Source organism: Coregonus clupeaformis, chromosome 33 (assembly GCF_020615455.1).
Source record: "Coregonus clupeaformis isolate EN_2021a chromosome 33, ASM2061545v1, whole genome shotgun sequence".
Taxonomy (NCBI): Eukaryota; Metazoa; Chordata; class Actinopteri; order Salmoniformes; family Salmonidae; genus Coregonus; species Coregonus clupeaformis.
The window spans coordinates 27,791,706-27,818,108 of NC_059224.1; the positions used below are offsets into that span (position 1 = coordinate 27,791,706).

General features: G+C 44.0%; 1 protein-coding gene across 2 annotated transcripts; it reads right to left on the reverse strand.

Moving 5' to 3' along the window:
* Positions 1-798: 798 nt before the first annotated feature.
* gopc (golgi-associated PDZ and coiled-coil motif containing) lies at positions 799-14,333 on the reverse strand. Of its 2 annotated transcripts, XM_041860624.2 has the most exons (9): positions 13,115-14,333; positions 5,308-5,472; positions 4,924-4,947; positions 3,479-3,654; positions 2,473-2,638; positions 2,273-2,368; positions 1,974-2,138; positions 1,243-1,417; positions 799-931 (listed from the first exon to the last, which is right to left on the reverse strand). In XM_041860624.2, exons 1-9 carry the CDS (start codon positions 13,382-13,384, stop codon positions 813-815), a joined length of 1,356 nt encoding a protein of 451 aa, XP_041716558.1. In that variant the 5' UTR covers positions 13,385-14,333; the 3' UTR covers positions 799-812. The 2 variants fall into 2 exon arrangements, with proteins under 2 accessions (XP_041716558.1, XP_041716559.1); XM_041860625.2 differs by lacking the exon at positions 4,924-4,947.
* Between the last annotated feature and the right edge of the window lie 12,070 nt (positions 14,334-26,403).

Here is a 26,403-nt window from a genome sequence, read left to right on the forward strand (position 1 = left end):
ATACAGTAGGTGAATGTAGCTCTCTTATATTCTGAACACTAAGGACTAGGCCTACTGGTAGGTGGATCTTAGAGCAGTGCAGGTTTGACATGAGAATCAACATTTATATCATAATCAGTGATAGAAGATTAACATTAATTGAGAGAAACCCATCTACACTAGCTACATGTGAAAGAGATAAATAAAAGCTAACATTTATGAAGGGAGAAGATCTTTCTCGGCCTTGTAAAATAGTATTCATTACCAGCAGGGCAGTCACAGTAATGTAGTGTAGTCTTAGTTTGGGGGCAAAAAGGATCAGTAACTATACACACACAGAGAAAAATCGATTCTACCATCTTCTCCAAACTAGTCCCACATCCTCTCCTCAATATGTGGTTTCATCTCATTGGCTCCTCACCATTGCACGAAGATAGTGACATGAATTCAGCAGAGCTCCGAGTGTGTTTCCATAACAACTTAATGATGAGTCAACTCTATCCCCACTTCTCCCCTCATATATCCTCCAGTGGACTCTGATGCAGTCCAGTCTCTCAAATCTCATACAGTATAGTACACAAACACACGTGTACTCCAGTCTTTCAGGTCCTCGCCCTCCTCCCCTCCATGTGCTCGCTCCCCCCGCTCCTCCCCTCCATGTGCTCCCCCCCCCAGGTCCTCGCCCTCCTCCCCTCCATGTGCTCCCCCCCCCAGGTCCTCGCCCTCCTCCCCTCCATGTGCTCGCTCCCCCATCCTCCCCTCCATGTGCTCCCCCCCAGGTCCTCCCCCTCCTCCCCTCCAAGTGCTCTCCCCCCCAGCTCCTCCCCACCCCTCTATGAGGAGCTCTCTCCGGACTCAGCAGCCTTAGACAGGGTCTCCTCTGATGGCGTCTCACTGGAGATCCCTGTGTCTCCGTTCTCCAGGCTGTCACTCACTGACATCTTCTCCAGAGCTGCAGCAGTAGGCAGAGATAGATGGACATGAATACACTCTCTCCTTACTGCAGCATCAATCATCACATTCTGTGGGCATTTCAGCTAGATGAAACGCCACATTTTCTGTTCATTCACATATGCTCATATGGCATTTTGGCAGTCTTTACAGTCCATTTTCACATTAACACAAATACTCCCATTTGTATAATGCAAGTGAATGTGAAGTAAGACAACACTATTTAAAATGAAGCCCTACTACTGAAAACAACGTGTTCATTTTCTATGAATAATGACAGCCCAGGAATGAGGTACAGTAGAGATAACTTACCTCGTAGCGATGCTGAGTCTGCTGTGCCGTTGTTCCTGCTGGCGGCTGACCCCTCCTCCAGCTCATCCAAGTAGAGGCGGTAGCGATGGCCGCTGTCATCCTCATACTCCACGTTCTCATCGTCAGAGTCCACCTCCGGGGCCACGTACACCACCTCAAACTCTATCTCTCCCCTCTGGAGGACAGGAGGACACAGACAGACACACACACACCACAGAGGGTGAGAGAAAACTTAGCAAGAGCTTACTTAGTTAATTTGTTGGTTTGCTGAGGCATGATTAACCGTTTTCCCCCAATGCACAGAAGCAGCCCCGCAGGCTAAATTGACTAACCCCAGCATGAACCTCCACTAAATTACTCTAGTGTTCTAGGAATTGTGGGCTGACTGAGATCCCCACTGCTGTTTTAAGGAGAGGAGAGATGACTGACACTCAGTAAAAGCTTTACCCCCCAACCTAAACACTAACTGGTCACACAGGCTCGCACAAAAGGTATCACCAACTCAAGAAAGGCTTTTGAAATCACAAAAGGAATGTTTAGCTTTTTACTATGGTTTTACTTAACCTGGTGCCATAGTGTACATGTACCAACTCTTTAATGCAGTCATGATGTCATACATGTTTAGCATGACAAACATAACAAAGCAACCAAATCTGGACCACCAGGCTAAGTTTGCCTGAATTCAAGATGCGAGCACTCAGCCCTTCTCTCTCCCCGGAGCCGAGTCTGACCTGTTGTGAGAGGATGGTGACGGCTTCCTTGTGTTTGGCGTCCCTCAGGTTGATGCTGTTGACAGCCAGGATGGCATCACCCACATGGAGCCCCCCACAGCGCTCCGCAGGCTGGGTAGGATGGATCTCTGAGATCAGGATGGGCACCCCGTGTTCCTTACCACCCTGTCCATCCAGAAATAACACAGACATACACACACATATTAAGGTATGGACCATGACTGATGAGCAACACACTATGGGTTGAGACATAGCATTTAACACTTTCTGGTTTGGGCTAAATTGGTGGTGGAGGTTACCGTGATTGAAATTCCAAGTCCCTCGTGATCTTCTTTGGCCAGCACTACTTTACGAATAGGACCAACTCCTTGGGTCTTCTTCAGTAGATTTGTTTCCTGAGAGAGAGATCAAACAGGCAAATAAATAGTGATAAGCAAACTGTAAAAATACCTTAACTACAATTAAGATCAATCCCCTAGTGACTCTGATGTCCACTCACATGCCCCACTGGAGACGGTAGGGGTTTCTTGGGGTCGTTGCGCCCCCTGCAGGCTCGGATGACTGTCTTGTGGCGGTGGAGGTGGATCTCAGCCTCCAGCTGGTTCCATAGTTTGTCATGAGCGGGCCCCTTCATGTCCCGACCCAGTAACTGGATCTGCTGTACTCTGGAGACGATGGACCCAAAGACAACCAGTTACCAATGTCAGCATTATTGGTTTCAGGTAGTCCCTCCCTATTTCAATCTGCTTGCTTCTGTTTGTGGCCTAATGGATATGACACTGATCAGAGGTTGAATTGGGAATTTGGTGGGGAAGAGCCCCATTTGGGTTATGTCAAGATTAGGATTAGGGTTGGGGCTAGGCTTAAGGTTGGAACTAGGGTTAGGGTTGGAGCTAGAGTTAGGGTTGGAGCTAGAGTTAAAGCTAGGGTTAGGGCTAGGGTTAGGGTTGGAGCTAGTGTTAGGGTTGGAGGTAGAGTTAGGGTTGGAGGTAGAGTTAGAGTTAGGGTTGGAGGTAGAGTTAGAGTTAGGGTTGGAGGTAGAGTTAGGGTTAGAGCTAGGGTTAGAGTTAGGGTTGGAGCTAGAGTTAGAGCTAGGGTTAGAGCTGGAGCTAGAGTCAGGGTTGGAGCTAGAGTTAGGGTTGGAGCTAGAGTTAGGGTTAGAGCTAGAGTTAGGGTTAGAGCTAGAGTTAGGGTTAGGGTTGGACCTAGAGTTAGGGTTAGAGCTAGGGTTAGGGTTGGAGCTAGAGTTAGGGTTGGACCTAGAGTTAGGGTTGGACCTAGAGTTAGGGTTAGAGCTAGGGTTAGGGTTGGAGCTAGAGTTAGAGCTAGGGTTGGACCTAGAGTTAGGGTTAGAGTTAGGGTTGGACCTAGAGTTAGGGTTAGAGCTAAGGTTTTAGAGCTAGAGTTAGACCTAGAGTTGGAGCTAGAGTTAGAGTTAGGGTTGGAGCTAGAGTTAGGGTTAGGTTTAGAGCTAGAGTTATGGTTAGAGCTAAGGTTAGGTTTACCTTCCAGCCAGCTCTTTGTCCAGGTACTTGGCTGCCAGTCTGGCCCCGTAGACCTCAGCCTGCAGTACAGCGATGTGCTTGCGGAGGGCCTCATTCTCCTTCTTATGCAGCTTGACCTCTGCCTCCAACTTCACTTCCTTCACCTTCTCCTTCTTGTTGGCCTGCAGCTCCCTCTCCTGTCACATACACACACACACACACACACACACACACAGGTGGACGGGCACAACACACACACACACACACACACACACACACAAACGCAAAGATAAATGGTTGAGTTAAACTCTACAGAGAGAGAGCGCGCAAGTGCTTTACTCCTGTCAGCTTTGGCACTTTGCTGTACAGAGACAGAGAGAGATCCCTGCTCCACTGATGAGTCAGAGAGAATGGGCCATGACTAGAGGCTGGAGCAGTCTCCTCTGATCAACATTAGAGGAAGCGTAGTTGACAGGCACTGCAGCTGGCCGCAGGGCAGGGAGCAGGAAAAGAGCAGTCCACTGATGCATCCTCACAGGCTGGGCTACAGCCACAAAGACCATGTCACAGACAAACATGGATACAATATACAGTATCGATGAAGCACAAATTAAATATCTACTTGAGGACAAAACACACACAAGATAGGTGACTGTGGGTTTGGCTGTCATAAGTTCAAAGCATTGATACTTCTGCTGATTAAGAAGGAACAACATGCAAACTGGGTTACTCTGAGTGTACGATTAAGTTACAGGTTCACAAAAGGGGTAAAGATTTGAACTTAAGTTCAGCCAGTTGGTTCTATCAAAATATGATTGATTGTGACTCGCTTCAAAATTACCCAAAATATTCCAGGGTACCATTCAGAATAATGAATAACTCATTTACGTTGGTGGTCATGTTTCCATCAGCACATATCTGAGCAAATGTAAGCTTATTTAGATAAAAGGTAAGTGAGTTTATTCAGTTATTCATTATTCTGAATGGTCCCCTGGAATTACCTATTTTGGGTCATTTTGAAGCGAGTCACAAACATATCACATATCAATTACTCTAATATATCTATCTATCCATCTATATCTAGATCTATATATATACATATACATACACACATTAGCCTCACAGAGATCCTGGAAATCATCATAATTTCCCTTTGGGCTTTTTTTTACTATTGAAACAAAACACTTTCCAAGTATCAAAACATGCACGTTCCAATCATACGGGGCAACAGGGACATACATGAATAGGCAATAACAGACAATGCAACAAAGCTACAATAATTCCAGATCTGTTGTCACTGTCAGTCATTGCTAGCATGAGCCCCATAGACGGCCTGTTGGATGTATTGATGAGGAACTGTTGTTAGCAAGATCAGGAAAAGACAGAACTTGAGGGTGGGATGAGTCCACAGACACACAGCTATCCCCAACCAAAGTAACTGACACAGAGGACATGCACACACTTACCATCTCCTCCAGTGAGGGAACAGGCTTAAGGTGAGAAGAACAGAGAAGGGGTCAAAGGTTAGAAAGGCAGAGTTAAAATCACAGCCAAGCAGTGGGGAAGAATGCGACCATTTACCACTTTACAGGCCAACTAGAACCTCAGCAGGTCTACCATAAAATACTTTAGCAGTCTAAGATTCAGCTACAGGAACGCATCAAAAAACGGTGAAAAGGTATTTGTATTCCTTCCCAAGAATGTCCCAGACGCATAGAGGTAGCTTTATTCTCGGAGGAAGAGCGACAATAGAAACCTCGAAACCACAGTATGACGCACAAAGCAGAAACTAGAGCGAGAGTAGTGTGTGTGTGTGTGTGTGTGTGTGTGTGTGTGTGTGTGTGTCCTACCATCCTGTCTTTGATGGAGTCTGAGTCCACAGTCTGTCCCGCCTTGGTATGAAGCTGCAGCTGCATGGCGTGGAGCTGGAGGAGCTGGTCGTGGACCTCCCTCTCCACCACCTCCTTCTCCGCCTGCACGTCAGTCAGCTCCGAACGCAGGCCCACCAGCTGAGCCTGGAGGAGAGTGGGAGAGAGAGAGAGAAGTCAGACAGACAGAGTTACATAAGTGTACGCTTCTTCAGACTTCCTAGATTCTTAGGAATCCTCATCATCATGTATGTGGTCAAGTCAAGTGGACCAGGCCCAAGTCATCATCCCAGCACAGATCAAATTACATTTTTGATTGTTCTGTTTTACATTTCCACTCTGTTCTCTATCTGATTTTTCAATACGTATTTTTCTTAGAAAGCAGGCTCTTTGTTATTCAAGCCTGTATGAATTGTGCCAAAATCAATTGAAGGTTGTCTATTGTACGCAACAACAAAAATACAATTTGTGCTCGTCTCTGGAGCTTATTGAGCTTGGCAACATGGGAAGCAGAGTTGAGTGCAGAGAACAATTAATCGACTTATTTATGCCATTGAACTGGGGCCACCTGCATGTCACAGCTGAAGGAATGAATTGATCTACAGTATGATATGAATGAGGTTAGGATTCACTCCACCTATGATGATGAAAAAGAGGAGTGTGATTATATCATGTGAATCTAACTGAATAATAAACAACCTCTGTCTCTTAAATTACTTATCAATCATCATCCTCAGACAGAGATAATGCCTAGTAATCAGGCAGGCCTTCATTATAATAGAGACCCAGTCTAAATCAAACAGGCTTAGAATATTCTATAGTACGACCCACCATTTAAGACAGTTTAGCCTGTATTTACTCCTCAAAATGTAGGGTAGTAGGGGGAAAAAGTTAACAAAATAATTCAGGACATAAAGAGTGTGTGTGTCTGTTTGCTGACCACTTTGTCCTCTATTCAGACTGAGACAGCCCACATGTCTGGACACACAGGTGGCAGTATGCTACATCAGGAGAAACATTAGCCTACACAGTGCAGCTGCTGGCATCACACGCCAAACTAACCGACCAAATACAAAGAGACATACGCACGCCAAACCAACCGACCAAATACAAAGACACATACAGACCCGGACATACAAACACACAGACAGACACATGCATGCAAGCAGACAAACGCAAAAGGGACAGGATTTCCTGATTCTTGAGTGTTGGGCAAGTGTGGAATGTGTGTGTCTCGTGGCTGGAGTCAGACTGTTATCTCTATATCCTTGCTCCTAAACACTGTGCTCTCTAAGCATGGAGGGAGGACAAGACAGGCGTCCGGCTGACCTCTTCCTGATAAACTTTAACCTCCCTACGTCTACCTTTGACTAATTTCTCTCTGTCTCCTTCTTTCCACTCCTCTCCTCTTTTGACCTCACCCTCTCACCGTCCCCCCCTACTCACAAGGCTTGACCTCATCTTTACTAGATGCTGTTCTTCTACTAATCTCACTGCAACTCCCCTCCATGTCTCCGACCACTACCTTGTATCCTTTTCTCTCTCGCTCTCCTCCAACACTACTCACTCTGCCCCTACTCAGATGGTAATGTGCCGTCGCAACCTTCGCTCTCTCTCTCCCGCTACTCTCTCCTCTTCCATCCTATCATCTATTCCCTCTGCTCAATCCTTCTCCCTCCAATCTCCTGATTCTGCCTCCTCAACCCTCCTCTCCTCCCTTTCTGCATCCTTTGACTCTCTATGTCCCCTATCCTCCCGGCCGGCTCGGTCCTCCCCTCCTGCTCCGTGGCATGACGACTCATTGCGAGCTCACAGAACAGGGCTCCGGGCAGCCGAGCGGAAATGGAGGAAAACTAGACTCCCTGCGGACCTGGCATCTTTTCACTCCCTCCTCTCTACATTTTCTTCCTCTGTTTCTGCTGCTAAAGCCACTTTCTACCACTCTAAATTCCAAGCATCTGCCTCTAACCCTAGGAAGCTCTTTGCCACCTTCTCCTCCCTGCTGAATCCTCCTCCCCCTCCCCCCCGTGGATGACTTCATCAACCATTTTGAAAATAAGTTTGACGACATCCGATCCTCGTTTGTTAAGTCAAATGACACTGCTGGTCCTGCTCACACTGCCCTACCCTATGCTTTGACTTCTTTCTCCCCTCTCTCTCCAGATGAAATCTTGCAACTTGTGACGGCCGGCCGCCCAACAACCTGCCCGCTTGACCCTATCCCCTCCTCTCTTCTCCAGACCATCTCCGGTGACCTTCTCCCTTACCTCACCTCGCTCATCAACTCATCCTTGACCGCTGGCTATGTCCCTTCCGTCTTCAAGAGAGCGAGAGTTGCACCCCTTCTCAAAAAACCTACACTCGATCCCTCCGATGTCAACAACTACAGACCGAGACCAGTATCCCTTCTTTCTTTTCTCTCCAAAACTCTTGAGCGTGCCGTCTTTAGCCAACTCTCTTGCTATCTCTCTCAGAATGACCTTCTTGATCCAAACCAGTCAGGTTTCAAGACTGGTCATTCAACTGAGACTGCTCTTCTCTGTGTTACGGAGGCTCTCCGCACTGCTAAAGCTAACTCTCTCTCCTCTGCTCTTGTCCTTCTAGACCTGTCTGCTGCCTTTGATACTGTGAACCATCAGATCCTCCTCTCCACCCTCTCCGAGTTGGGCATCTCCGGCGCGGCTCACTCTTCGATTGCGTCCTACCTGACCGGTCGCTCCTACCAAGTGGCGTGGCGAGAATCTGTCTCCGCACCACGTGCTCTCACCACTGGTGTCCCCCAGGGCTCATTCTAGGCCCTCTCCTATTCTCGCTATACACCAAGTCACTTGGCTCTGTCATATCCTCACATGGCCTCTCCTATCATTGCTACGCAGACGACACACAACTAATCTTCTCCTTTCCCCCTTCTGATAACCAGGTGGCGAATCGCATCTCTGCATGTCTGGCACACATATCAGTGTGGATGACGGATCACCACCTCAAGCTGAACCTCGGCAAGACGGAGCTGCTCTTCCTCCCGGGGAAGGACTGCCCGTTCCATGATCTCGCCATCACGGTTGACAACTCTGTTGTGTCCTCCTCCCAGAGTGCAAAGAGCCTTGGCGTGACCATGGACAACACCCTGTCGTTCTCTGCTAACATCAAGGCGGTGACCCGATCCTGTAGGTTCATGCTCTATAACATTCGGAGAGTACGACCCTGCCTTACACAGGAAGCGGCACAGGTCCTAATCCAGGCACTGGTCATCTCCCGTCTGGATTACTGCAACTCGCTGTTGGCTGGGCTCCCTGCCTGTGCCATTAAACCCCTACAACTCATCCAGAATGCCGCAGCCCGTCTGGTGTTCAACCTTCCCAAGTTCTCTCACGTCACCCTGCTCCTCCGCACACTCCACTGGCTTCCAGTTGAAGCTCGCATCTGCTACAAGACCATGGTGCTTGCCTATGGAGCTGTGAGGGGAACGGCACCTCCGTACCTTCAGGCTCTGATCAGTCCCTACACCCAAACAAGGGCATTGCGTTCATCCACTTCTGGCCTGCTGGCCCCCCTACCTCTGCGGAAGCACAGTTCCCGCTCAGCCCAGTCAAAACTGTTCGCTGCTCTGGCACCCCAATGGTGGAACAAGCTCCCTCACGACGCCAGGACAGCGGAGTCACTCACCACCTTCCGGAGACACTTGAAACCCCACCTCTTTAAGGAATACCTGGGATAGGATAAAGTAATCCTTCTACCCCCCCTTACCCCACCCCAAAGAAAGAAAAAAAAACATATTGTAAAGTGGTTATCCCACTGGCTATAAGGTGAATGCACCAATTTGTAAGTCGCTCTGGATAAGAGCGTCTGCTAAATGACGTAAATGTAAAAAAAAAAAATGTTATAAACTATACCTGAATAAGTCTGGAGACGAGGCTAAGGAAGTCTTAATAGCTGAGAAATCACTTTTTTTATGTTTGGTAATCAATAACAATCTATTAGGGCAGGCCTATGTTACCATAACAAATCAAGACACACAGTTGAGTCAAAATAATGAGTCAGAAACAAATTCCCCTAAGCTTGGCTTTCCCGGCAGACTTAGGGCTGCAGACGTCTTCCACAGTTCTGCTTTTTAAGTGATTCACACACTCACTCACTCACTCACTCATGTTAACGTCCACAGACGGACCGGACTGGACCAAATCTGAACCTATCATAGACGTATGTTACACAAGTTGGGATAGCACAGTACAGAGCACAGTACAATACAGTTCAGAAAAGTATAGGACAGTAAAGCAGGGTTTCCCCAAACTCGGTCCTGGGGGCCCCCCTGGGTACACATTTTGTTTTTTGCCCTAGCACTACACAGCTGATTCAAATAACCAACTCATCATCAAGATTTGATTATTTTAATCACCTATGTATTGCTAGGGCAAAATACAAAATGTGCACCAGGACCGAGCAGGACCGAGTTTGGGAAACCCTGGAGTAAAGTACCGTATATTGGACTCTACTGTACTGAACTCTACTCTGCTGTGCTGTACTGTGATGTCCAAACTTGTGAAACATGACGAGAATAACATTCATATCCATAATGGTCACAAACACTGCCAGTGGACAGAAAACTGAGGCATTTCACAAATCCCATAATAGCTGATTTTCACTGATTTTGTTTACTTTAGCCACGTCAAATACCCTAATAGGCAATGACATTCTAGTGGAGCATGGTCTGAAAATGGCGGAGTATAGATGCACTGTTGAGCGCTACAGGAGTCCCTAGACAAGGCAAGAACTAGATGTACAGTACCAGTCAAAAGTTTGGACACACCTACTCATTCCAGGGTTTTTCTTTATTTTTACTATTTTCTACATTGTAGAATAATGGTGAAGACATCAAAACTATGAAATAACACATATGGAATCATGTAGTAACCAAAAAAGTGTTAAACAAATCAAAATATATTTTATATTTGAGATTCTTCAAATAGTCACCCTTTGCCTTGATGACAGCTTTGCACACTCTTGGCATTATCTCAACCAGCTTCACATGGAATGCTTTTCCAACAGTCTTGAAGGAGTTCCCACATATCCTGTGCACTTGTTGGCTGCTTTTCCCTTCACTCTGCGGTCCGACTCTTCCCAAACCATCTCAATTGGGTTGAGGTCGGGTGATTGTGGAGGCCAGGTCATCTGATGCAGCACTCCATCACTCTCCTTCTTGGTAAAATAGCCCTCACACAGCCTGGAGGTGTGTTGGGTCATTGTCCTGTTGAAAAACAAATGATAGTCCGACTAAGTGCAAACCAGATGGGATGGCGTATCACTGCAGAATGCTGTGGTAGCTATGCTGGTTAAGTGTGCCTTCAATTCTAAATAAATCACAGACAGTGTCACCAGCAAAGCACCCCCACACCATAACACCTCCTCCTCCCTGCTTTACGGTGGGAAATACACATGCTGAGATCATCCGTTCACCCACACCGCGTCTCACAAAGACACGGCGGTTTGAACCAAAAATCTCTCATTTGGACTCCAGACCAAAGGACAAATTTCCACCGGTCTAATGTCCATTGCTCGTGTTTCTTGGCCCAAGCAAGTCTCTTCTTCTTATTGGTGTCCTTTAGTAGTGGCTTCTTTGCAACAATTCAACCATGAAGGCCTGATTCACACAGTCTCCTCTGAACAGTTGATGTTGAGATGTGTCTGTTACTTGAACTCTGTGAAGCATTTATTTGGGCTGCAATTTCTGAGGCTGGTAACTCTAATGAACTTATCCTCTGCAGCAGAGGTAACTCTGGGTCTTCCATTCCTGTGGCAGTCCTCATGAGAGCCAGTTTCATCATAGCGCTTGATGGTTTTTGCGACTGCACTTAAAGAAACTTTCAAAGTTCTTAAAATGTTCCGTATTGACTGACCTTCATGTCTTAAAGTAATGATGGACTGTTGTTTCTCTTTACTTTATTTGAGCTGTTCTTGCCATAATATGGACTTGGTCTTTTACCAAATAGGGCTATCTTTTGATGTTAGGATATATAAAGTTATCCGGTACAAGCTTTTGTGCCGAATACATTACGTTGTTACAGGTGTCAAGCTTATGGGCATGTGGCAGCAGTGTGTAGGAGGGAGGTTCCTAGGTGTGAGAAGTGTGCAGAAGGGTATGAGACAAAGTAATGTGTAGCATTGGGGAAAGTAGTGGTATGTGTAAATTGTAGGGGTGCACATGGGTCTGGGGATCCGAAATGTCCGGTGCGCAAGAGGCAGGTTGAGGTTTCCAGGGTTAGAGTAGTGCAGAAGTTGTCATATGCTGAGGCAGTGAAGAAAGTAGAGGAATATGGGTCAAGGGGGAGGGATCCTGAGAGGAATGGTGTTAGTAGTAGATATGTACCGAGGGATAAACCAACAAGTGATATATGTTTCAGTAAGATTGAATTTTTGACATTTATAGCAATGGTTATCAACTGTACTGCAGGGATGGAATGTAAGTCGCAGAAAATAGAGGTTGTGGTGGCAGCTGCAGATAGGTATTTGGGTGTTCGAGACTTGACAATAGAAGAGTTACAGGGTGTGTTAAGTGGTGGTGTATGGTAGTTATTATTATAATTTATTTTTTAATTGTGAGTGTAGTGTTAGATGGTAGGGTATTTGTTGTCTTTTTTTTTTTTTAAGGAAAGTATAAAGGGAGTTATACTCCAGTCTAGTAGGTGGCGGTAATGCAACATTTATTGGATGCCAACTGCTGTTAAACCTCATCGCAGAAGAAGAATTAGACGTTCTAGTGTTGTTGGGGGCCAACTGTTTGTGTATAGCCAGATTTCCTGGCCTCAGTAATATATTGAGCTGAAGCTGAAGGCTGAAATGCAGTATTGATTTACAAGCAGTAATAAGAGCTCTACGGTAGTCTGGAATTGCTGGGAAAGTCTTGTTGACAGAGTCAACTACACTCCTGATCAAACATTCATTAATGTGAGCATGGTGAGGTCATACGTGGAGTAAGGGTTAGGATGATCCTTAATTCTGTTTCTCTCATCAATAGATTTGACAACGTGGAGTGGCACTCAAATCAAATCAAATTGTATTATTTTTTTATTTTTTTATTTTTTTTTGTCATTTAGCAGACGCTCTTATCCAGAGCGACTTACAGGAGCAATTAGGGTTAAGTGCCTTGCTCAAGGGCACATCGACAGATGTTCACCTAGTTGGCTCGGGGATTAGAACCAGCGACCTTTCGGTTACTGGCACAAGGCTCTTAACCACTAAGCTACCTGCCGCCCGTATTTGTCACATACATGTGTTTAGCATATGTTATTGCGGGTGTAGCGAAATGCTTGTGCTTCTAGCTCCGACAGTGCAGTAATATCTAACAAGTAATATCTAACAATTTCACAACATCCACCCAATACACACAAATCTAGTAAGGAATGGAATTTAAGAATATATACATATATGGACAAGCAATGACAGAGCGGCATGGACTAAGATACAGTAGAATATTATAGAATAGAATACAGTATATACATATGAGATGAGTAGTGCAAGATATGTAAACATTATTAAAGTGACTAGTGTTCCATTTCTTAAAGTGGCCAGTGATTTCAATAGGCAGCAGCAGCCTCTAATGTGCTAATGTATTGTGATGGCCGTCACGCTATGTCAATTTGCTATTTCAATTGACAGTCAGCTGGATGGGCAGAGACGCACTGTCATGGAAAGAGACATTCTGACAGCTATTTAATAATTCATACATAACCATCATACCAGATGATCATACACATACTTTTTAACATTGATACAAGATTTCTGAGCTTGTGCTCACCTCGACTTTGTGATTAAGTTGAAAAATCGTCTGGGCTTTGTGGCAAAGCTGAGCAAAACAGGAGCTGAGACTTGTCATCTTTTGACGACCCTCGTAGGTGATGTCAGCTTGATCTGGATCGATTTCTCCCAGTAGTAAATCAACGTCAACAAACGCCTTGTCAAACTCCTTCTCCAGAACCTCAAGCCACCGAAACATGGACATCCCCGTGCCTGGACTGACCAGGGCCGTGCCCTGGGCTGACGGGGAGACACCGGCAGAGACAGACATTTCAACAGTGCAGGCTAAAGGCTAAAGCTAGCTGGCTAACCTAGCCGCTTCCCTTCACAAATAAAAACAGCGCTTTGCCTTTGTTTGTTTCTGCCTCTCTTTGTACGTTTACTGAGTCGAAATACTTGAGTTACACCTTACTCTAAATGTCAAAATCATACGAAACAGTTACGTTTCAGAAAAGACTAGCTAAATTGAATTAATTTGGTTCGTTCCCAAGCCCTAATCATACCAGGAAATCCGAAATCGGATACGGATCATAGATATCAGAGACGGAACAGGAAGCGAGACATCTCACTCGCTCTTTTTTTCTGGTTCATATACAATCAATGAACTAAGGCTACGCGGACCAGACCCAGCTGTTAATGCATTGGTGCCTATGAGAGAAACACCCCTTAAGCAGAGCGGAACTGTGACCATTTTTTCCAATGGTAAACGGCCTGAGTGTGACATCTTCATTTACCCACCACATTTGATAGCTATGAATCGACTACAACAGCCTGCCACACAGCAGAGAAAAAGCAATCGATAGCAGAGATAGTCGATCTCTGTTGAGCTTTGGGACAGTTTACTGCGAAGAGGCGAAGCAGAGTAAAACTGCTGGAATTCCAGTGTTGGTAGAAGGAAACGTCACAACTGTATCAAGCAAAGAAAAGGCAAATGTCCTAGGTGGTGCGTTTGCAACGTTTCATAGATGTGAGCACCTGTGTTATGAGAGTAAGAGGAGACGTAGGGAAAAGTTAAAGGAGCATGGACATGTCTTAATGAGAAAAGGGGAGTCAGGTGAAGCAATGGCTGCAGAGTTCTCTACCCTTACAAAAAAAGATTACAGTTTTGAAACTGCAGTAAAAGTGCTGTAACTGCAGTTGACTGTGGTATTTTGGACGCAGTAATTGCAGAATAAATGCAGTGTACTGCACTCTTACTGCAGTTACACTGCAAAATTACTGCATAAAAAAAACGTATTTTGGACACAGTATTTGCAGCATGTGCAGTTATACTGCACTCTGTGGGGATCTATTTTCTTACAACTAGATGTGAAGCCTAGCTTAGAAAGAATACATTAATGATTAAACATAATAGGTTTGTGCTGTACTGATATAGATTGTTTAACATAACAAGCTGTGATTAATGTGAGGAACCGTTAGGGGTTAGGCTGAGACAGACTTGTGACTCACACACACACACACTGCCTCTTTGTTAAACCGCTCAAGGACATGTGTTCTGCTTCAATGAAGAAGAACAAACTATGTCTGAGGTTGCTGACTCGAGACAAGTTGTAAAGATAACAACTAATGCCCGGCAACAGTGAAGCGCCAAGGGGCTGGGACCAGCCTGTGCGCCATCGATAGGTTGGGTAAGTTTAAACCACACCCAGCCTCTACTCTGACAGGCCCAGCAGGGAGCGGGAACTATCTCTGTCAGAGTATTTAAAGAAGAACTTATAACAATAGCTCAGTTCTCTGACTGCCCTGCATGGTTTTTCAGTGGGCCCGTATATACGAACATCATATTTACCATTCAAGTGTTTGCATTAATTAAAATACTAGTCTATTTTAGAAGACGTGTATTTACCTCTTTTTGTTCCTATACCAGATTTGAATTGACGCAACTTAACAACTCTGACTGCAATCTTTTTTCGTAAGGGTATGTTTGAGATGACAAGAGCGTTGGAGGGCTGCAGGCGGACTGCTCCTGGAGAAGATCGGGTGTGTTATGTGATGTTTAAGCATCCACCAGACAGTGTGTTGGAAGCAATGTTAGGGTTGTATAATAAGGTGTGGAGGATTGGGGTGATACCTGCTGGGTGGAAACATGCTGTGGTGTTGCCGTTTGTAAAACCAGGTAAAGATTCCGATAGGGCGGGCAATTATGGGCCTATCGCACTGACATCCAATATGTGTAACTTGACGGAAAAGATGTTAGTGAGTAGGATGATGTACTGTATCTCTTGGAAGTTAGGGGTTTGATGAGCGTAGCACAGTGGGTTCAGGAGAGGGAGGTCTGCCATGGATGCCCTGGTGACAGTTAGTACAGAGATAGCCAAGGCCCTGACAATAAAAGAGGTGATGAGTGTTGTGTATTTTGACATTGAGAAAGCTTAAGATACCATGTGGAATGAAGGGTTGTTGATCAAGTTCGATCGAGTCATATGTGTGAAGGTGGGGTCAGAATTGTCAATGCAGTTTGAAGTGGACAATGGTACTCCTCAGCGAAGTGTGGTTAGTCCGATGTTGTTCACCCTGATGGTAGATGATATATTTAAAGCTGCAATATGTAACTTTTTGGGCGACCTGACCAAATTCACATACAAATGTGAGTTATAGATCTGTAATTCTCATAGAAAGCAAGTCTAAGATGCGGTAGATCTGTTCTATGTGCACTATTTCTATGCTGCATGTTTGTAAGTTTCATTTATGTATCTTTTACTTTCACTTTTGTACACCAGCTTCAAACAGCTGAAAATACAATATTTTTGGTTATGGAAAATATATTTCACAGTGGTTCAGATGGTAAAATGATTCTTTACACAATGACTGCTTTTTTGTCACATACAGTGGGGAAAAAAAGTATTTAGTCAGCCACCAATTGTGCAAGTTCTCCCACTTAAAAAGATGAGAGAGGCCTGTAATTTTCATCATAGGTACACGTCAACTATGACAGACAAAATGAGAGAAAAAAATCCAGAAAATCACATTGTAGGATTTTTAATGAATTTATTTGCAAATTATGGTGGAAAATAAGTATTTGGTCAATAACAAAAGTTTCTCAATACTTTGTTATATACACTTTGTTGGCAATGACACAGGTCAAACGTTTTCTGTAAGTCTTCACAAGGTTTTCACACACTGTTGCTGGTATTTTTGCCCATTCCTCCATGCAGATCTCCTCTAGAGCAGTGATGTTTTGGGGCTGTCGCTGGGCAACACGGACTTTCAACTCCCTCCAAAGATTTTCTATGGGGTTGAGATCTGGAGACTGGCTAGGCCACTCCAGGACCTTGAAATGCTTCTACGAAGCCACTCCTTCGTTGCCGGGCGGTGTGTTTGGGATCATTGTCATGCTGAAAGACCCAGCCACGTTTCATCTTCAATGCCCTTGCTGATGGAAGGAGGAATTCACTCAAAATCTCACGATACATGGCCCCATTCATTCTTTCCTTTACACGGATCAGTCGTCCTGGTCCCTTTGCAGAAAAACAGCCCCAAAGCATGATGTTTCCACCCCCATGCTTCACAGTAGGTATGGTGTTCTTTGGATGCAACTCAGCATTCTTTGTCCTCCAAACACGACGAGTTGAGTTTTTACCAAAAAGTTATATTTTGGTTTCATCTGACCATATGACATTCTCCCAATCCTCTTCTGGATCATCTAAATGCACTCTAGCAAACTTCAGACGGGCCTGGACATGTACTGGCTTAAGCAGGGGGACACGTCTGGCACTGCATGATTTGAGTCCCTGGCGGCGTAGTGTGTTACTGATGGTAGGCTTTGTTACTTTGGTCCCAGCTCTCTGCAGGTCATTCACTAGGTGCCCCCGTGTGGTTCTGGGATTTTTGCTCACCGTTCTTGTGATCATTTTGACCCCACGGCGTGAGATTTTGCTTGGAGCCCCAGATCGAGGGAGATTATCAGTGGTCTTGTATGTCTTCCATTTCCTAATAATTGCTCCCACAGTTGATTTCTTCAAACCAAGCTGCTTACCTATTGCAGATTCAGTCTTCCCAGCCTGGTGCAGGTCTACAATTTTGTTTCTGGTGTCCTTTGACAGCTCTTTGGTCTTGGCCATAGTGGAGTTTGGAGTGTGACTGTTTGAGGTTGTGGACAGGTGTCTTTTATACTGATAACAAGTTCAAACAGATGCCATTAATACAGGTAACGAGTGGAGGACAGAGGAGCCTCTTAAATAAGAAGTTACAGGTCTGTGAGAGCCAGAAATCTTGCTTGTTTGTAGGTGACCAAATACTTATTTTCCACCATAATTTGCAAATAAATTCATAAAAAATCCTACAATGTGATTTTCTGGATTTTTTTTTCTCAATTTGTCTGTCATAGTTGACGTGTACCTATGATGAAAATTACAGGCCTCTCTCATCTTTTTAAGTGGGAGAACTTGCACAATTGGTGGCTGACTAAATACTTTTTCCCCCCACTGTATACTGAAATTAGGCTAACTTCAAATTTTGGCAACAAGGAAATGGCAGTGATTTTTCTGCATTTTGCATTTTAAAGAGGTGGGACAGGGAGTGGGTGTGGCCTTGTATGCCGATGAGTATGGAAGAGAGGTGGGAATGTGAAATATGTGATGAGGAAGATGCAAGAAGCTGTGGGAGTTGGTCTCTAACATGGGGGTTTAGGATGTCTGTGGCCAAGTCCTGCTTTATGGTGTATTCTAGGAGGAAGGTTAAAGATTTTTGGCTGCAAATAAAATAAAATTTAGCAGATGGTATTGCGGGTGTAGCGAAATGCTTGTGTTTCTAGCTCCGACAGTGCAGTAATATCTAACAAGTAATATCTAACAATTTCACAACATACAGTGGGGAAAAAAAGTATTTAGTCAGCCACCAATTGTGCAAGTTCTCCCACTTAAAAAGATGAGAGAGGCCTTTAATTTTCATCATAGGTACACGTCAACTATGACAGACAAATTGAGGAAAAAAAATCCAGAAAATCACATTGTAGGATTTTTAATGAATTTATTTGCAAATTATGGTGGAAAATAAGTATTTTGTCACCTACAAACATGCAAGATTTCTGGCTCTCACAGACCTGTAACTTCTTCTTTAAGAGGCTCCTCTGTCCTCCACTCGTTACCTGTATTAATGGCACCTGTTTGAACTTGTTATCAGTATAAAAGACACCTGTCCACAACCTCAAACAGTCACACTCCAAACTATGGCCAAGACCAAAGAGCTGTCAAAGGACACCAGAAACAAAATTGTAGACCTGCACCAGGCTGGGAAGACTGAATCTGCAATAGGTAAGCAGCTTGGTTTGAAGAAATCAACTGTGGGAGCAATTATTAAGAAATGGAAGACATACAAGACCACTGATAATCTCCCTCGATCTGGGGCTCCACGCAAGATCTCACCCAGTGGGGTCAAAATGATCACAAGAACGGTGAGCAAAAATCCCAGAACCACACGAGGGGACCTAGTGAATGACCTGCAGAGAGCTGGGACCAAAGTAACAAAGCCTACCATCAGTAACACACTACGCCGCCAGGGACTCAAATCCTGCAGAGCCAGACATGTCCCCCTGCTTAAGCCAGTACATGTCCAGGCCTGTCTGAAGTTTGCTAGAGTGCATTTGGATGATCCAGAAGAGGATTGGGAGAATGTCATATGGTCAGATGAAACCAAAATATAACTTTTTGGTAAAAACTCAACTCATCGTGTTTGGAGGACAAAGAATGCTGAGTTGCATCCAAAGAACACCATACCTACTGTGAAGCATGGGGTGGAAACATCATCCTTTGGGGCTGTTTTTCTGCAAAGGGACCAGGACGACTGATCCGTGTAAAGGAAAGAATGAATGGGGCCATGTATCGTGAGATTTTGAGTGAAAACCTCCTTCCATCAGCAAGGGCATTGAAGATGAAACGTGGCTGGGTCTTTCAGCATGACAATGATCCCAAACACACCGCCCGGGCAACGAAGGAGTGGCTTCGTAAGAAGCATTTCAAGGTCCTGGAGTGGCCTAGCCAGTCTCCAGATCTCAACCCCATAGAAAATCTTTGGAGGGAGTTTAAAGTCTGTGTTGCCCAGCGACAGCCCCAAAACATCACTGCTCTAGAGGAGATCTGCATGGAGGAATGGGCCAAAATACCAGCAACAGTGTGTGAAAACCTTGTGAAGACTTACAGAAAACATTTGACCTGTGTCATTGCCAACAAAGGGTATATAACAAAGTATTGAGAAACTTTTGTTATTGACCAAATACTTATTTTCCACCATAATTAGCAAATAAATTCATTAAAAATCCTACAATGTGATTTTCTGGAAAAAAAATCTCATTTTGTCTGTCATAGTTGACGTGTACCTATGATGAAAATTACAGGCCTCTCTCATCTTTTTAAGTGGGAGAACTTGCACAATTGGTGGCTGACTAAATACTTTTTCCCCCCACTGTATTCCCAATACACACAAATCTAAGTAAAGCAATGGAATTAAGAATATATCAATAAATATATGGACGAGCAATATCAGAGTGGCATAGACTAAGATACAGTAGAATAGTATAGAATACTGTATATACATATGAGATGAGTAATGCAAGATATGTAAACATTATTAAAGTGACTAGTGTTCCATTTATTCAAGTGGCCAGTGATTGATAATCTATGTATATAGGCAGCAGCCTCTAATGTGCTAGTGAAGGCTATTTAACAGTCTGATGGCCTTGAGATAGAAGCTGTTTTTCAGTCGGCTTTGATGCACCTGTACTGACCTCGCCTTCTGGATGATAGCGGGGTGAACAGGCAGTGGCTCTGGTGGTTGTTGTCCTTGATTATCTTTTTGGCCTTCCTGTGACATCGGGTGCTCTAGGTGTCCTGGAGGGCTGGTAGTTTGCCCCCGGTGATGCGTTGGGCAGACTGCACCACCCTCTGGAGAGCCCTGCGGTTGCGGGCGGGGCAGTTGCCGTACCAGGCGGTGATACAGCCCGAAAGGATGCTCTCAATTGTGCATCTGTAAAAGTTTGTGAGGGTTTTAGGTGCCAAGACAAATTTTCCTCCTGAGGTTGAAGAGACACTGTTGTGCCTTCTTCACCACACTGTCTGTGTGGGTGGACCATTTCAGTTTGTCAGTGATGTGTACGCCGAGGAATTTTAAGCTTTCCACCTTCTCCACTGCGGCCCCGTTGATGTGGATAGGGGGGTGTTCCCTCTGCTGTTTCCTGAAGTCCACGATCATCTCCTTTGTTTTGTTGACATTGAGTGAGAGGTTATTTTCCTTGCACCACACTCCCAGAGCCCTCACCTCCTCCCTGTAGGCTGTCTCGTCATTGTTGGTAATCGAGCCTACTACTGTTGTGTCGTCTGCAAACTTGATGATTGAGTTAGAGGCGTGCTTGGCCACGCAGTCAAGGGTGAACAGGGAGCACAGGAGGGGGCCCCAGTGTTGAGGATCAGTGAAGTGGAGGTGTTGTTTCCTACCTTCACCACCTGGGGGCGGCCCGTCAGGAAGTCCAGGACCCAGTTGCACAGGGTGGGGTTCAGACCCAGGGCCTCGAGCTTAATGATGAGCTTGAAGGGTACTATGGTGTTGAATGCTGAGCTATAGTCAATGAACAGCATTCTTACATAGGTATTTCTCTTGTCCAGATGGGATAGGGAAGTGTGCAGTGTGCTGGCGATTCCATCGTCTGTGGATCTATTGGGGTGGTAAGCAAATTGAAGTGGGTCTAGGGTGGCAGGTAAGGTAGAGGTGATATGATCCTTGACTAGTCTCTCAAAGCACTTCATGATGACAGAAGTGAGTGCTACGGGGCAATAGTTCAGTTACCTTTGCTTTCTTGGGTACAGGGACAATGGTGGCCATCTTGAAGCATGTGGGGACAGCAGACTGGGATAGAGAGAGATTGAATATATCCGTAAACACACCAGCCAGCTGGTCTGTGCATGCTCTGAGGACGCGGCTAGGGATGCCATCTGGGCCGGCAGCCTTGCGAGGGTTAACACGCTTAAATGTCTTACTCGCGTCGGCCACAGAGAAGGAGAGCCCACAGTCCTTGTTAGCGGGCCGCATCGGTGGCACTGTATTATCCTCAAAGCGGCCAAAGAAGGTGTTTAGCTTGTCTGGAAGCAAGACATCGGTGTCCGTGACGTGGCTGGTTTTCCTTTTGTAGTCCGTGATTGTCTGTAGACCCTGCCACGTATGTCTCGCATCTGAGCCATTGAATTGCAACTCCATTTTGTCCATATACTGACGTTTTGTCTGTTTGATTGCCTTGCGGAGGGAATAACTACACTGTTTGTATTCTGCCATATTCCCAGTCACCTTGCCATGGTTAAATGCGGTGGTTCGCACTTTCAGATTTGCGTGAATATATGGTCAGGATATAGGTAGGGTGTCTGAGTTTAAGTATTTAGGTATGTGGTTTAATGAGAGGCTTACGTGGAAGAGACATGTTGAGTATATTGAAATTAAGTGTAGGAAGGTGCTGAACCTTATGAAGGCAGTGGCAGGATATGATTGGGGGTCGGATAGACAAACACTGTATATGTACCAGGCATTGATCAGGTCATCTTTGGATTATGGGTGCTTTGTATATGGATCGGCAGCCAAAACAGTACTACAGTGCCTGGATAGGACACAGTCAAGTGCCCTGAGATTGTTTGTGGGTGCCTTCAGGGCGACACCTGTTGAGGTATTGTAGGTGGATAGTGGGGAACTGCCACTGAGGATAAGGCGGGACAAACTTGCATTAGCGTACTTGGCGAGGTTGAAAGGGAGTTCAGAAGGACATCTTGCGGTCACAGCAACTGGGGAATGCTGGGAGCGAGGAGGGGGTAAGCAGAGGGCGTGTATGTGGACAATCGGACAGAAGGTGGTAGAATATGTACTGGGGGAGAAAGAGATAGGGCCGGCAATTGCATTGGGGAATGTTCCTTCGTGGCGGTTAAGAGTGCTGTGAGGAGAGGGGTTAGATATTCAGGTCCAGCTGGGCCGCAGGGACATCAAGTCCTTGATCTAGTCCTTGATCAAGTCCTTGATCTGTGATGAGTGTCCATTGTTAGGGCGGAGACCATCTCGTTATTATATACAGTATCTCTTCTGCCACTCCTTGCACTGGGAGCAGGGCCTAAAATGAACTTTTTTGTATACCAGCCACTGTGGCAGGTAGATTAGAACATATATTTTTTACCAGGTAAAATATTGTTTGTGCAAAAATTACACCGAAAAACAGATGAGCATGCTTAGTAATGTTTCTAAAACAATACATGTATTACTAGTAAGATGAAATGTGGTATATTGCTCAATTTAATTTAAAGATGCACTATGCAGAAATCGCTCCGGCATTTCCTGGTTGCTAATATACTAATAGTTTGCCTAATTTCAGTTTGTGACAAAACAAGCAAGTATAGTGTAGAGAATCATTGTACCATCTAAACCGCTGTGAAATATATTTTCCGTAACCAAAAATATTGTATTTTCAGCTGTTTGAAGTTGGCGTACAAACCGAAAGTAAGACGCAAAAACAAAACTTAAGAACGGGAAGCATACAAATAGTGCACATAGAAGAGATCTACTGCGTCTTACACTTGATTTCAATGAGAATGACAGATCTATATCTCACATTTCGATGTGAATTTGGTCGGGTCACCCATAAATGTACATATTGCACAGGGTTTGGAACCTGTTCAGGGAGCAGAACCGAAAAACCATAAAATAACTAAATTATTTAAGGAACCGGGAACGAAAGTGATCCATACTGTTCTGGAACAGAACCGTTATTCCAGTGTCTGCCTGCAAGCTGACAATCTTTGCCAGGGTGTGCATGCAGTGGTGGAAAAAGTATGCAATTGTCATACTTGAGTAAAAGTAAATATACCTTAATAGAAAATTACTCGAGTAAAAGTGAAAGTCACCCAGTAAAAGTCTAAAAGTATTTGGTTTTAAATATACTATATAGTATCAAAAGTAAATGTAATTGCTAAAATATACTTAAGTATCAAAAGTACAAGTTATTATTTCAAATTCCTTATTAAGCAAACTAGACAACACCATTACATTTTTTAAAAATGACAGATAGCCAGAGGCACACTCCAACACTGACATAATTTACAAACAAAGCATTTGTGTTTAGTGAGTCCACCAGATCAGAGGCAGTAGAGATGACCAGGGATGTTCTCTTGATATGTGTGTGAATTGGACCATTTTCCTGTCCTGCTAAGCATTCAAAATGTAACGAGTACTTTTGGGTGTCAGGGAAAATGTATAGAGTAAAAAGTATATTATTTTCTTTAGGAATGTAGGGAAGTAAAAGTTGTCAAAAATATAAATAGTAAAGTACAGATACCCCCCAAAATTACTTAAGTAGTACTTTAAAGTATTTTTACATAAGTACTTTACACCACTGTGTGCATGTTTAGGATACCTACCTCCCTCCCCCCTCCGAAGCATAGGCTACTGTACTGATGTTAGAAGCGTGAGAAGATGGGGAGATATTTTTTATTAGATAGAAGAATGGATTAACTTTTTCAATGCTATAGGCCTAGTTATCACATGTAAAATGTAAATGTTTCACGTTGTTTAAAAAAAAAGGCAAGACGTGTTTTTAATTCTGGTGCCGCTCTGCATACACATGCTTGTTAGGTTGCTAGCTCAAGCTTGTTAGGTTGCTAGCTCAAGCTTGTTAGGTTGCTAGCTCAAGCTTGTTAGCTAGCTATCTCAAGCTTGTTAGCTAGTGTTGTGTCGAGTAAACGTTGCTAATTATGCTGTGAAACCAAGGATCCCGCTTATACTGTACTTTGATTATAAGTTTTATTTATATCACAAGATTTCAGCATAAGTTTACAGACGTCTGCAGCATCTGGAGAACAGTGTCCCAAAATAATATGTCTGTTCTGATCTTCTTTGTCTCAAACCAGTACTTATAATCTTTACCAGGATATGGGTGGTTTCCCATACTGACCAATCACCTGTCTCCACACAACAGACTTCCTCTGTTCTATGGGGTGTCCCTCTAAAACTGCTCCCCCTAAAACTGAATAAACATCCTCTCAGGTTCCACTTTGAAAACATTAGCAAAGTCATAATCCCTCAGACACTACATATTCCCCCCTTCGAGACAAATTAAGTCTCGAAAACAAACAGAATAGGATTATGACAAGTAACAATTTATCTTATTGAGTATCTTTAACAATAAACCAAAAACACATTTTTCTATGGAGTGTAAATACATTTCTATGAAATATGAACAGATCTCTATGGAGTGTGAGAGCGAAAAACCTGTCTGGCAGCCTTCTTTCCAAATATCCATCCATCAATCAAGACAGTAAAATTCTCTCACGGCCCCTCTGCCCCAGGCAACCACCTAAGTACTCCAGATCAATTCATAAATCTTTATCAATGCATTTGAAACTATGATGCAATTAAATACACATGAAAGCCTCAGCAAACAAAATACTATCAATTGTCCACACTCAGGCTGGTCGACCCATCGGACCCTACTGTGGATTCTCTCTATCCCTGCCTAGACCCAATATCCCTAAGCATCCACGAAATAAACAAAAACATCTGAGATCCCCACATGTACCCAATAAAAGCAAATATCATTCTACAAAAATGTATACAGAAAGAATATGACACAAATTATGTATTACACATGCAAATATGTCTATATATCATTGCAGACACTGGAATGTAGTCCACTACACTTCATCTCCTCAGCAGTGTCGACTTCCAATGCATCGTCGATGATGGAATCGGAACATTTCCACACCTTCCTTGTTCCATCTCCTCCAGTCCTTTCATATTGTCCTTGTTTGAGCATTTGAATCCCCTCTACATATTCCCCCAAATGCTTCTGGAAGAAAAGAAAAGACCAAACAGTATCTTTTGCAAAACAACACATTCAAATTAAAACATCAATATCAACTAAGAATATAAAAATGATATATAAAATGAATCACATTCTATTTCCCCCCTTTGATTCATAACAAAATACTAAAATCACACTAATATTGAAAAACATTTGAAAAATGATCAGATAATCAAAATGGATATTTATCCATCAATACTCCATCCAGTTCCACTTGTCCATCTTCATCCAGATCAGTAACAGTCAACAACGGCATCTGAGTGTTGTCTCCAGGCATCACAACTCCAACCCATCTCAATATCATAGCCTTCGCAAAGGTCAGTAACAAAGTACAAAAGCAAAACATCACACACAGTGCTATCAGAGCTGCTACTAAAATCTGAACCATCACTGCTCCCACTGGGCCTAACTGATCTTGCAACCAAGTCTTCGCTGACCATCCAGCTCCTTCAGATCTACCAAATGCATCCCTTATAGTCTTCAATGCATCTATAACACTAGTGATATTATCGGAACTATCTGGGATCAAAGAATAACAATCATCCCCCGTCAAATTCATAGCCAAACATAAGCCACCTTGTTTTGCTAAAATATAGTCAAGAGCCATGTCATGTTTCAACAGCGTCAGTCTGTGACTTCTTTGAGTATTCGACAGAAGGTTAAACCCTCTTATCGTTTCATTTGCAAAACCCTGCAAAGTATAGGTAATATTATCAATATGATCTGCCAAAAATGTTACACCATACCATGGAAAAAGTCCCAGTCCCCACTTCTCTCCTAGACTTATCCTCCAATGGTAGGCTTCCAGACTATGAAATTCCGCCATGTCCCTTTTCACCCTATTTCCAAACCTAGACTCAGATTTATCTGTGTCCGGTGCTTCCCCTCTTTCAATGGTAAAAACCTCATATGGAAGCTTCAACGTCGACATGTAACAACATCCTGTCCATCCATAGGGTAAGAATATATACGCTTTATCACCCCAAACCCACCAAATATCTCTAAAATTCCCAATAGTCACATTGCCAGGCAAAAGCTGATCTTTCACCATCAAAGTCCTGCTCTTCTTACTAACTGGAACATAAAAAGTTACATTATATTTCTCATTACTAACCTTAAGGTCATGCTTACCCAAAGTCATCATATAATCATCACAATCTGATATTCCCATAAACATACCCTTTCCATCATATGTTTTATTAGAACAAAAACAGCTTTTAGCCCTCACTGGTTTCACCTCCAACGCTTCAGTCGCTGTTAACTGATTTTCCTTCCCATCCAACAAATTCACATAGGGTATTTCATTTAACCAAGAACACTTAAACCTAGGCCTAAACAAATGTTTCGACAACGACATTATTGTATCCGTTAATGATTGTTGCTCATACAACAGCCATGATAAAGCATAAGATTGACACGTACTTGATAAAGGTTTAGCGACCGTCTCTAAAATAGAACCCCATATGCCTGGT